Genomic DNA, 13,103 nt, shown 5'->3' with positions numbered 1-13,103 from the left:
AAGGAAAGAAAATAAAAGTTTATATTTATTTCAATACATCCTATTTGAAAACATTTGTTATTTATAAATATATAACATAATAATTTTCAATACAAGCATTTGAAAACAGTGTGAAAATAATTTCCTCAATATTGTCATTAAAATGAAAGAACATAAATTGTCTTGTTCCACTGCACTGATATGAAGCAAAAAAAATCCCAAATTTACTATTACTAAATTCACTGCTACGGTAATCTCTTGTCACATTTCAGAAGAGATTTTCACACATCTGAATTTTATTTTTATCTTTGGGAACGGATATAAATAAATTATATCACCAAAAGTTCAAATATCAAAGGGCAATGAAAGAAATTCCAAGTAAACCAAGTATACTTTAAGTCACGTGACACAGAGTTTGATCCATTACAAATATTCTGCTCTACAATCATCATTAAGAATTACATGATAAAAGGCAGAATGCTAATCATGTTTTGATCCACAAAAAATACTAAGGGGGGGTTCAAGAGTATTTCATCCATTTCAGTGATGAAATGTTGGGAAGTTAATGATATCAATAATGAGTATAGCTTTGCTTAAAGTTGATGTTTAAACTTGGCATCAGCAATACAATCATATACTTGCTCATACACACAGTTATTCTAAATTGCACAATCTATAATACTTTTGCTTTAATGTGTCTTTGTTTCTTGGAAATGCAAAATAACTTTGAAATAACTTACAATTTCCTTTTAATCACAGACTTTTTTTATTTTATCATCATCAAATTCCTGACATGTACCCTCAAGGGGTGTACAGGATATGATAGAACTACATTATTAAGAGAGACCTCCAGAGAGTCAGGGACTCATCGAGGGAGGCCACATACTACATGCACCAGCCATCATATTCTTGAATTCATTCCTTGAATCCACATACTACATGCACCTTATTCTTGAATTCATTCACACTGCTTGCACTCAAAACATCCAATGGCAATCCGTTCCAATCATGCACCACCCTATGAGAGAAAAACCTAGCCCTCACTCCCTTTTTAGCAGCATTCGTTCTCAGCTTCCAAGGATGACCTATTATCTTTTCCCCACCCTCAATAAATTGAAAAATTCCATCAACTGAAATCCTGTATGACCCTTTGAGAAGTTTGTGTCTTGATCATATCACCCCCTTCTTTCTCTTGTTCCCTAGTGTCTGCAGTCTAAAAATTCTCAATCATAATCAGTATTCCATAATACTGATATCGTTTTTAACACTTTCCTTTGCACTCTCTCTAATATATCAGAATCACAATGGAAACCAAATTTGTGCACAATAGTCCAAGTGAGGTCTTATCAATGCCTTGTAAAGAGGCAAAATGAAATCCATATCTTTACATGTGAATGTTCGTTTCAGCATTGCAATTATCTTTTGAGTTGTATTAGCAATCTTTGCTACACGGCCCCAGAACTTCAACTTCCTATCTACTAACACTCCAAGATCCCTAGCCTTATCACTTTCTTAAGCATAATCCTACCAATATAATATGACATTGGATATATAATCACGCCAAAGCGCATGGCTTTACATTTACTGACATTGAACTGATATCCATTTTCCTATGCCCACAATTCAAGCCTATTCAAATCATTATACAAGTACTGCATATCAGCAACATTCCTGATTACCCTACCTATCTTTGCATCAACAGCAAATAGCTGTATGTTGCTTGTCAAATCCTTCCCAATATCATTAATGTACAGATTGAATAGCAGTGGAGCAAGCACTGATCCTTGTGGTGCACCACTGGTTATTTATTTATTTAACTTCATACTGAGTGAGCAGTACTACTCTTGCATTAGTCCTAAAAAAGACTCTAAAGAAGGCTGAAGCCAGTGCAAAAGAATTTTTTCAAGAGTAATACCCGATGCCAGTTCGTGTTATCATATTAGTCATATGTTGGTGGTAACGCCATGCCAGTAGAGTGCCTTGCAGAGCCCCTCACTTGAAAGTCTTTCTTGGATAAGCCAAATGGATATAAATCCTTGTAATTAGTGGCACTCCATATAGAGAGATGGTGGTGCTGGTAAAGTGGGGAGCTGCCCCAAGCTCCTTTCTTATCTACCTTACAAGGTCTGAATTCTGCTCATAGTACTGGACCTTGTTTTTATGGCAATAGGTAAGTGAGCACCCAGTACCCACTACCTGAGCATCATTTACTCAAACGTCGCCATCTTTTCTCATTATAACATCTGGCTTTCTAATGCTAGTATTGGTTCTATAATGAGGTTCAACCATGGTCTCCCAACTTTTGTTCTTAAAATGATTATTCAATATGGAGACCATGGCATCATGTCTTAAATCTTGCAGACTCACATCTCTCCATATGCCACCTTTTGATATGTCAGTCAGCCATCCTCTTATCCACGCTAATATTCTATAATCCAAACCCATGGTCTCCAATTTATGCAACAGTCTACCATGCTATATTTTGTCAAAAGCATTCACAAAATCCAAAAGTATCATGTTGTATCCATTCCCCTTGTCTAGTTCAATGATAATTGTTATAGAATGTGAGCAAGTTGCTAAAACATGACCTTCTCTTAGTAAACCCATGTTTTCATTGCAAAGTAGAGATTCACTGTCAACCCATTCTTGAATGCAGACCCTAACCAATTTTTCCAAAATCTTCATCACCACTCCTGAGATACTAATTGGTCGATAGTTGGATACATCGGTATTTGCACCACCCTTGTGCAATGAAATTACCATTCATTCCTGCAGAATCTTCCCTGTTCTGAGATTCAAATTAAACATCCTGTCAAAGGAATGGCCAGCTGAACGCTCTTTTAGCACACATGTTGATATTCCATCAGTCCCTATTGCTGAATGATCATTCAATTTGTGCAACAGCTTTAATACCTCAGCCTCACACACCTGCATGTCTTCATCTAGTGAAGAGGTAACAGTGAGCTCAATGTGTGTTCACCAGGTTGATAACTTTTAACAAATGGGCACTCATTAACTGAACAGCCTCTTCTGCATCTGTAACCCTCCTGCCATCTGGATTTAGAAGATTTATTCTTTCATATTTATTCTTTCTTTTACTTGCATCATATTGATAGAATTCTTGTGGGTTGTCTTTAGCTCGCAGAGCCAGTTTCTTTTCATGCTCAGACTTTGCTTTCCATACAACAGTTGTGACTATTCTAGCATGTTGTTTATAATGTTCGAAACAGACGTCATCCTTATGCAAACGGTATTCCTTCAACATAATCCTTTTCTTACGAATCTCTTGCATAATAAGATTACACATCCATTTGACTCCTACTGTATTTATTCTTCGAACTCTTGGGACACATTCTGATATTGCATCATTTAAGTATTGTTTAAATGCCTCCCATGCACTGTCGATATATATATATATATATATAAATATATCAGGGGCGAATATTTCAGGTGTGCTAGGAGTGCAGTGCTCATCCACGAAACATTGGTATCACCGATGTTATATTTTTGCACGTATTCCCGTTAAAGACATGAGTCTTTAAAGGGAATTTAAGCCTTTAAGTCTGTTTGCAGACTTAAAATTGAACACAATATACTAATGCTTCACTGTCCTCTTCAGGAGGGTAATAAAGCATTAGTGCTTTATAAAGAGGGCATTTTTCACCGCAAAAACATTGCATCACATTCGTGTTAATAGCCTGGGTGTGCTTTCGAAATGCATACACCTTTGAGCCCTTCGAAAAGATGTAAAGAGGGCACAGCGGATCCGGGTGAGCTAACATTGCCAGCTCACCCAGCACCTGGTGTCTGTGATTGGTTATTGTATCAACCAATCCAATTGAACGTTGTTACTTGTCATGATGAGTTGAGCGCTTTGTGCAATCGATGGCTGTATTACAAATAGTTGTTACGCATGTTTTCAAATCTGAAAATTTGAAAGTGGAAGTTAGGAGAAAACTGCTAATCGTTTTTTTTTTTTTTGCTTGTGCAGTATAGCATCTGTTGAGGTTGCAAAGTTTTTTAACGGTATATAGAGACATTTTTATTCTAGTCTTCAGAAACAACAGACAGTAAAAAATATCTATTCCTGAATAAAAATGAATATTCTGTGTATTATAAGACGTTGTTGAGCTACAACAAAATACCAGCATATGTGAGATTGATAAGGCAGAAGAACCGCTGATACTAAAAATAAAATTAAAAAAAAAAAAAAAACTAATGAATTTAGGATTCCTGAAAGTGTGAATAATTCCGATAATGATCGGATGTTATGTATACTGAGTCTCAGTAAACAAAATAAAATTCTTGGAAAACGGAGTGAAATATACACAAACCAGAGAAGTTCCATGGTAACATTGTTATAGAATGTGAGCAAGCAGCTAAAACATGACCTTCTCTTAGTAAACCCATGTTGCTCATTGCAAAGTAGAGATTCACTGTCAACTCATTTCTGAATGCAAACCCTAACCAATTTTTCCAAAATCTTCATCACCACTCGTGAGATACTAATTGGTCGATAGTTGGATACATCGGTCTTGGCATCACCCTTATGCAATGGAATTACCATACAATCTTTCCATTCCTGCAGAATCTTCCCTGTTCTGAGACTCATATTAAACAGCCTTGTCAAAGGAATAGCCAGTTCAGCTGAACACTCTTTTAGCAACGTGCTGATATCCAATCAATGCCTATTGCTGAATTCTTATTCCGTTTGTGCAACAGCTCTAATACCTCATACAGCTGAATTTCTTCATCCAGTGAAGAAGAAGCAGTGAGCTCAATGTCACATACACCAGGTTGATAGCTTAAAACAAACTGGGCACTCATTAGTTGAACAACTCTTCTGTATCTGTAACGCTCATGCCATCTGCATTTAGAAGAGTTATTCTTTCTTTTACTTGCAGCATATCGATAGAATTCTCATGGGTTGTCTTCAGCATGCAGAGCCAGTTTCTTTTCATACTGTTTTCCATATGTTGTGACTATTATAAATTTAGTTTAATCCTTTATCCAAGTGTAAGCAAAGAAAGTATAGTTTGTGCCTGAAGTATCTTCAGGACTGAGGCAACTCGTGGTAAAGGTGGAGTAAGATCTCATCACTTGTCTTAGTATCTCCAATAATGCACAGCACATTTCCTTGCGGACATCTATAATGCTAGGGAAGGGCCACTACCCAGACCGGTTTCGACCTTCACTGAGGTCTCATCAGTGGGAGTCAGACCCAGAGGTGGTGATACTAAGGTGGAAGTAATGGAGAAATCATATTTACTTATACAAGTTCACAAAAGGTGCCTCACCTTATTATTAAATTACTCTGGATTTAGAGAAAGATGTTGGAAGTTTTTCTCCACTTGGTTAGACTATAATAAATTTAGTTTAATCCTTTATCCAAGGGTAAGCAAACAAAGTTTGCGCCTGAAGTATCTTCACGACTGAAGCAACTCGTGGTAGAGGTGGACTAAGCTCTCATCACTTGTCTTAGTATCTCCCATAATGAAAAGCACATCTCTTTGCAGACATGCATAATGCTATGCATTAAGGGAAGGGCCGATCACCAGAGGTGGTGATACTAAGGTGGAAGGTAAATATGACTTCTCCATTCCACCTTAGTATCACCACCTCTGGGTCTGGTTCCCAATGATGAGACCTGAATAAAGGTCGATACCGGCCTGGATAGTGGCCCTCCTATAATGCATAGAATTATAAATGTCTGCAAGGAGAAGTGCTTTGCATTATGGGAGATACTAAGACAAGTGATGACAGCTTAGTCCACCTTTACGAGTTGCCTCAGTCCTGAAGATACTTCAGTCGCGAACTTTGTTTGCTTACACTTGGATAAAGGATTAAACTAAATTTATTATAGTCTAACCAAGTGGGAAAAAACTTCCAACATCTTTCTCTAAATCCAGAGTAATTTAATAATAAGGTGAGACACCTTTTAGCAACTCATATAGGTAAATAAGACTTCTCTGTCACTTGCACCTTAATCCTTTATCCAAGTTACACTTGGATAAAGTATTAAGCTAAATTTATTGAAACTAAAATCCCTACAGCATGGTTTAAATATGTAGATGACATCTTTATCATATGGAACCACGAAAAGGAAGAGCTATTGGATTACCTAAACAAAAAGGAAAAGCTACTGGATTACCTAAACAAAATCAATTCGTTCCACCATACTATCAAATTCACACTAGATCTTGAAAAGGACAACTACCATTCCTGGACATCATAATAAAGAAACCAGAAAATAACAGTGTCAACTAATCAGTTTATAGAAAACCTACAAATACTGGACGTTATCTACACTTCAGCTCACATACACCACATCTCCCAAAAACTCAGCATTATTCATATGCTAAAGAAAAGAGTTATACAGTTTACTACGGACCAAAATGATCTACAAGAAGAATTGACTACAATATCTGACAACCTACTCTTAAATGGCTACCCTAGAAGACTCGTCAACAAGATTCTCTTCTCTGACATACTACAAAGACAACGTGATGTCACCCAATATATTACCACTATAACTATTCCATATGTTGGTACCATTTCCAAAAAACTGGCTCTCCTCCTAAAACCATACAATATTAGAGTGACCTTCAAGCCAGTTGAAACTATTCAGAAATCTCTAAGCTCACCGAAAGACTTCAATCCTTTCTACAAGTATGCAGAAGTTTACAACATCTCTTGTTCCTGTGGTCTTAGTTACATTGGTCAGACGTCTAAAAGCTTCGAAATGAGACAAAGGGAACACATCAGTTATGTAAGAATCAACACACAAGATATATCTGGCCTTTCTTCCCGCTTCTCTACAACCAACCATGTTACTGACTGGAATAAAAGTTATATGTCTTATATAGAAGAAAACTACCATTCCAGAATCTTCAAAGAAGCAGCTACAGTCGCTCGTTCCACAAAAAACCTAAACAGAAACCAAGGTTTAATCCTACCTGATATATGGAAGACCTTAATCAGATCACTAAACACACATGAAATGAATTTCAGTGCCAACTACAAAATGTTTCTCAACAAGTAAATCATGTATCCGCAACATGTGTATTGTTTCACGCTCAGTACTATTTTGTTATTGAATTAGAATTGTCATGTTTAGCTTGTAATTTACTTTGTCTACCTTACTGTATGCTGAAGAAGCTGACAGCAATATCTGATGAAACTAGTTGGTGATTAAATAGTTTATTAACACTTGACCAATACTTCTAAATAAGAGTTAGTTATTCATTAAATTTATTATAGTCTAACCAAGAGAAAAAAACTTCCAACATCTTTCTCTAAAATAAATTTAGTTTAATCCTTTATACACGTGTAAGCAACAAAGTTTGCGCCTGAAAATATCTTCAGGACTGAGGTAAGTTGGACCAAGCTCTCATCACTTCTTGTCTCAGTATTTCCCATAATGCAAAGCACATCTCCTTGCGAACACGTATACTGATATGCATTAAGGGAAGGACCACTACCCAGACCAGTTTCGACCTTTATTGAGGTTTCGTCAGTGGGAGGCAGCCCCAAACATGGAGATACTAAGGCAGAAGCAATAGGAAAAATAAACTTCCAACATCTTTCTCTAAATCCAGAGTAATTCAATAATAAGGTGGTACACCTGTTGGCAACTCATATAGGTAAATATGACCTCTCTTATTGCTTCTGCCTTAGTATTTCCATGTTTGGGTCTGCCTCCCACTGACGAGACCTCAATAAAGGCCGAAACCAGTCTGGGTAGTGGCCCTTTCCTTAATGCATAGCAGTATACATGTCCCAAAGGAGATGTGTTTTGCATTATGGGAGATACTGAGACAAGGAGTGATGAGAGCTTGGTCCACCTTTGCTCAAAGTTGCCTGGTGTTGCACCACCTTACCTCAGTCCTGAAGATATTTTCAGGCGCAAACTTTGTTTGCTTACACTTGGATAAAAGATTAAACTAAATTTATTATAGTCTAACCAAGTGCAAAATAAACTTCCAACATCTTTCTCTAAAGTAGTGACTATTCTAGCTTGCTGCTTATAATTTTCATAATCCACATCACCAGCAAAGGTTGGTCGATTGGTAGAGCCTCTGCTACTAATGGCTCACGCAAAAAGTTAAGCAAGTTTGAGTAAGTGCAGTGGCGCACCCAGGGAGGGGGGGAAAGGGGCCCTGTCCCTCCCCCCAAAAAAGGAAAAAGGAAATAAACACTAGAAAAATTTCCAAATATCTTTTCCTAATTAAAATTGATTTTTGTAATTTATGTTGTGTCTTCTATGTCTATACTATTTGTCATGTATTGGCGATCACTGCAGATACTGAGTCATAGGTCGTATGCAATGCGTAGTGTGTATTCGAAAATCGTCTACTCAACCCAAGATTAAATCTTGAGTGCTCAGGCCCCCTCCAAGATTAAATGCTGAGTGCGCCACTGGTGTGGTTAGTAGTTGGACGGGAAGCAATCATTCGATGCTGTTGGCACACTCTCCCTCGATGAGTCTTTGAACTCCCTGGAGGTGTCACATAATAATAATAATTATTATTATTAATAAGATTACACATCCATTTCACTCCTACCTTATTTATTCTTTGTACTCTAGGGATACATTCTGATATGCATCATCTAAGTATTGTTTAAATGCTTCCTATGCACTGTCGATATTCTTCCCATGCACTGTTGATAATCTTACCATCCAGCAACTGATCCCATTCCTCTAAACTCGGTATACTCCTCAGTTGATCATAATTTCCTGCTTTGTAGTTCAGCATGTAACCTTTTCTGAATGGAACATTCATAAACTTAGTCACTTCCCAAGTGAGTACTGTATGATCAATGTCACCAACCGGAGGCAGAATAGTCAATCTTTAACTGAAATGCCCTCTGACACTATAATCAAATTTAACACTCTTTGACCTCGAGTTCCTTCTGTCATATGCTATTTCAGGAAGTTGTCCCACAACAGCTCAATAAATGCATTTTCATTCTTCTCATGAGATTCTACTGCTACCCAATCAATATTTGAATAATTAAAGTCTCCCATGATGATTACTCTTTTCGTGCTCATCTTTTCTATTTGGTGATGCATTTCTTCATCACTAGCAATTGATCTGCCAGGTCTGTAACAACACCCCACTATGTAATAGATCTTGTTAGATTCCACCTCATACCAGATGACTTCAAACTCACTGCCACATGAAATACTGTTAGTAGTACGACAATCATAGGTCTCAACTCAAACTGGATTCAAGTCATTTGATATCATTAGCAGCATGCCCCTCCTCTCTCTATCCTTTCTAAAAATAGTACCCTCTACACTTGATACCAATTAGTATGTCTGATTCTGATAGCCAGGTCTCACTAATGCTTACAATCTGAGGTCCCAACATACTGACTAAGGCAACAAATTCTATCCCTTTGATTCTGATACTTTTAGCATTTTTGTACGGACAATAATCTACCTGCATGTTCTTTTGTATACTCTTGTCTGCTGCCTCCATGACACGTTGGACAACCTGCAGATCTCTATTCTTCTCTAGTGCCTTATAGATATAGACATTTTTGCACATATTTGATGGGTCCGAACTGGACGAACAAAAAGTTGAAATCATTCTCTCCTCATCAACATTTCCTGACAAAGCCCATGCCCTTCATTAACACAGTTATATAACATTATCACTCTTAAACTCACATTTTCACCATTCTTCCCTTTATAATTTAGTTTCCCTGACTCTCTGTGTTAGGTCTCATACCAGTTATTAGTTTTTTCTAGACTCATGACACAAATGCATTCGGGTGAAGGCTGTCCCTCTCATACAAATCCAATCTTCCCTCAAACTCACTCCACACATCCAGAAACTCACTCCACACATCCAGAAACTCACATCCATTCCTTCTACACAGCCTGGCATTGAATCATTTGCTATAATAGCCCTTTTGTTAATTCATTTTTATTATATCGAGGTAAAATACTGACGAATTTCACTTTTTCACTCCTGCCTCTTTCAACAGCCCCATTCATGTCCTCTCTCATACTGAACTTATCGCTAGTTAAGTCATTAGTACCTACTACAATTACAATCTCGTTTACTTTTCTTTTCTGTTTTTGAAATGCTTCCTTTATATTCTTAATTTTCACTCCAGGAAAACTCAAAGTTATAAATCACTCATCAATAGCATGTTTTATTATAGAGTCCAATACCAAATTATTATTTATTTGAAAAACGATTTAAATTGGATATTTTGTATAATATTTATTTAAACTGACCTGTCCACCAAAATCCCACGTTCTAAATGTGACAGGTCCATGACTAGACTGCCCTCGAATCTTTTTTTCATAAGTCCAATCTCCGACATCCACTCCCACAGTAGAAATGGTGATGCCTTTTGCAGTTTTCAAGTTGATGTTCTTGTTTCCCATTCGTTTGGCCCAATGCTGAAAGGAAAATTATTACAATTAACAATTAGAAACAAACAAAACAGATATTAAAATTTTTGCAGTATAAATACCAATAAAAAAAATAAAAAATCTTCTTGCTAATAGGTATTTTATGAATACCTATTTTCACTGCCAATGGTTCAAAATTCATGTACCAAATGGTACTGGGCCATTGTAAGTAATGATTATTGCTGCGATGGCTGCATACCAGTTTTCTTTTTATTATTACCATTTTTTTTTAATGTTAACTCCATCCATGAAAGACAAATGAAAACAATGTATAGCATACTTGCACGTGGATGAGTCAAGGGATAAACAGAGGATACTTACTCTGAATCCCAGTCATTTGTACTCTGAAGTAATGTTCAATTTAAATGTTTGTACAGCTAACATTAGCCCATGTGGCATTATGTGTTCACTGCAAATGATCATATAATTAATAGAGCAACACTATTTCATATGCATTTCCTTAAATCCTTCTTTGATTTTGATATCTTATATTTCTTTAAATACAATTGGTAAACATATTATTATTATTACGGGCAACTCCAGGGAGTCCTTAGACTCATCAAGGGAGGCCCCAAATCATGTTCATTACAACTATTCGACATTCATACAGCATCTATCATACCTTGCCTTAAACTCATTCACTGTCACAGCATCCACCACAGACTCTAGCAGCCCATTCCACTCATTCACCACTCTAAAAGTAAAGAACCCAGCTCTAACACCTTTACTAACCACACTTTTGTCCAGTTTCCATGGATGTCCCCTAGTCCTCCCACAACCAGTCCTGTTCTCAAAAATATCTTCTGAATTAATTTTATAGAAACCCTTCAGTAATTTGAATGTCTCAATTATATCTCCTCTCCTCTGCCTATCAACCAATTTTTGCAACCCACAAATCCTCAACCTGTTCTCATAAGGTTCATTCCACAGACCTGCTATCATCTTGGTCACTTGCCTCTGGATCTTCTCCACCTCCTCCCCATCAAGAAGAAACATAGGTGACCAAATCCGGGCACAGTAGTCGAGATGGGGTCTTATCAAGGCTTGATACAGAGGAACAATAACCTGCTTGTCAACGTATTCTTCAGCAACCAAGTGATTTGATGAGCTGATTTGGCCACTTTTGCAATGTGCCCCCTAAACTTCAACTCCTTATCCACCAACACTCCTAAATCTCATGCCTCATCAATTTCCTGGAGTACAGTTCCACCAATGTAGTAAACTGCTGCAAATCTTTTCACCCCCAAATGTACAACCTTACATTTTGACACATTAAATTGACATCCATTCTCCTTAGCCCAGACCTCCAATCTATCCAAATCATCTTGCAAAATTTTGACATCATCTGCATTCACTATTGCCCTACCCAACTTTGCATCATCCGCAATGTTCCTCTCAGATCCTTTCCTATATCATTAATGAAGAAATTAAACAGCAGTGGTCCAAGAACAGATCCTTGTGGCACACCACTAGTCACAGGCCGTCTTGTGGACTACTCCTGAATAAACCACTCTCTGATATCTTTCCGTCAACCACCCTCCTATCCATCTCACCATTTATCCTACAGGATGGACTGCCACAAGGATCTTTCATCATCCCAGCTATGTTCAACCTGCACACAAGCAAAATCCCTCCAAATGCTAATCAAAAGTTTATCTATGCTCATGATAAAGCAATTGGCAATGAAAATAGAACATTCCAAGGCCTTGAGGAGACACTGAGCAAAGATCTCAGCTTACTGCAAAACTTAGGAAAACTGCAGTTTCAGCTTTCCACCTAAATAAACATGAGGCTCATAGTAAACTAAAAATAAACTTCTGCAACAAGACTTTAATTCATGAAAGTAATCCTTGCTACCTTGGTGTTACACTTGATTGTAGTCTAACATACAGAAAACATGTGGAAAAAAGCTGAGTTAAAGATATCTTCCAGGAAAAAACATCATAAACAAGCTCACAGGCACAACTTGAGGTTGCAATGCCTCGACTCTTAGAGGAACAGCAACCCTGGCTCTGGTCTTCCCTATGGCATAGTACTGTTTGCCAGTTTGAAGTCAAAGTAACCATACAACTCTCGGGAGAAACACACAATAACATAAAAACCAACTCTGGTACCTTAAGCTATACTCCTCTCCCATAGTTACCTGTTCTTTCCCACATCATTCCTCCATGCTTCAGAAGAGAAGTAGCTACCATTAAAGAAATAAATAAAATCAGAAATAATATGAACCTTCCTATACATCAAGGTATCGCTCTTCCTCCTCCAGCTTGCCACTTTACTTCCAAATCTCCATCTGGCTTATGAAAATACCAGATGATGGTCCCCAGGACTGGTAGAGAAGACTCTGGAATGAACAACAAACAAGTACCTAATCACAAATCCAACTATCAAAACTCATCAACCCTATCACCTATGGAGCAGCGAAAACAATGAAATGTACACGTATCATTGTTTTTCTTGTTCAAATATTTGCAATATGTACAAGACCAGTTATTACCTGTTTTTTAGTATATTTCTCACATATTTCTCTCCATGATGTGAAACAAGAATTTTCACAAAACTAGCAGATTAGTCAATAAAAAAATTTATATCATTTCCCATCTGGTTTGTTCTTGTGGAAACCACTGGTAAAGAAAACAAAACATTCTAGTAAGTGCTCTCTCTCTCTACAGAAGCCTATGAAAAGATAGAA

The 13,103-nt window shown here is 37.3% G+C and overlaps 1 protein-coding gene across 1 annotated transcript in view; it reads right to left on the bottom strand.

Moving 5' to 3' along the window:
• Lrrk (Leucine-rich repeat kinase) overlaps positions 1 to 13,103 on the bottom strand; it is a 790,764-nt gene that overhangs the window by 371,081 nt on the left and 406,580 nt on the right. The window contains exon 15 of the mRNA XM_090409582.1: positions 10,232 to 10,399. Coding sequence (XP_090265708.1) covers positions 10,232 to 10,399 — 168 coding nt within the window. The remainder of the gene's footprint in view (positions 1 to 10,231; positions 10,400 to 13,103) is intronic.

This window comes from Typopeltis vanoorti, chromosome 19, assembly GCF_054136105.1.
Source record: "Typopeltis vanoorti isolate ZY-2024b chromosome 19, IOZ_Tvanoo_1.0, whole genome shotgun sequence".
NCBI lineage: Eukaryota > Metazoa > Arthropoda > Arachnida > Uropygi > Thelyphonidae > Typopeltis > Typopeltis vanoorti.
Note: the sequence above shows the minus strand (reverse complement) of the source record. Positions and strands in the feature narration are given on the sequence as shown.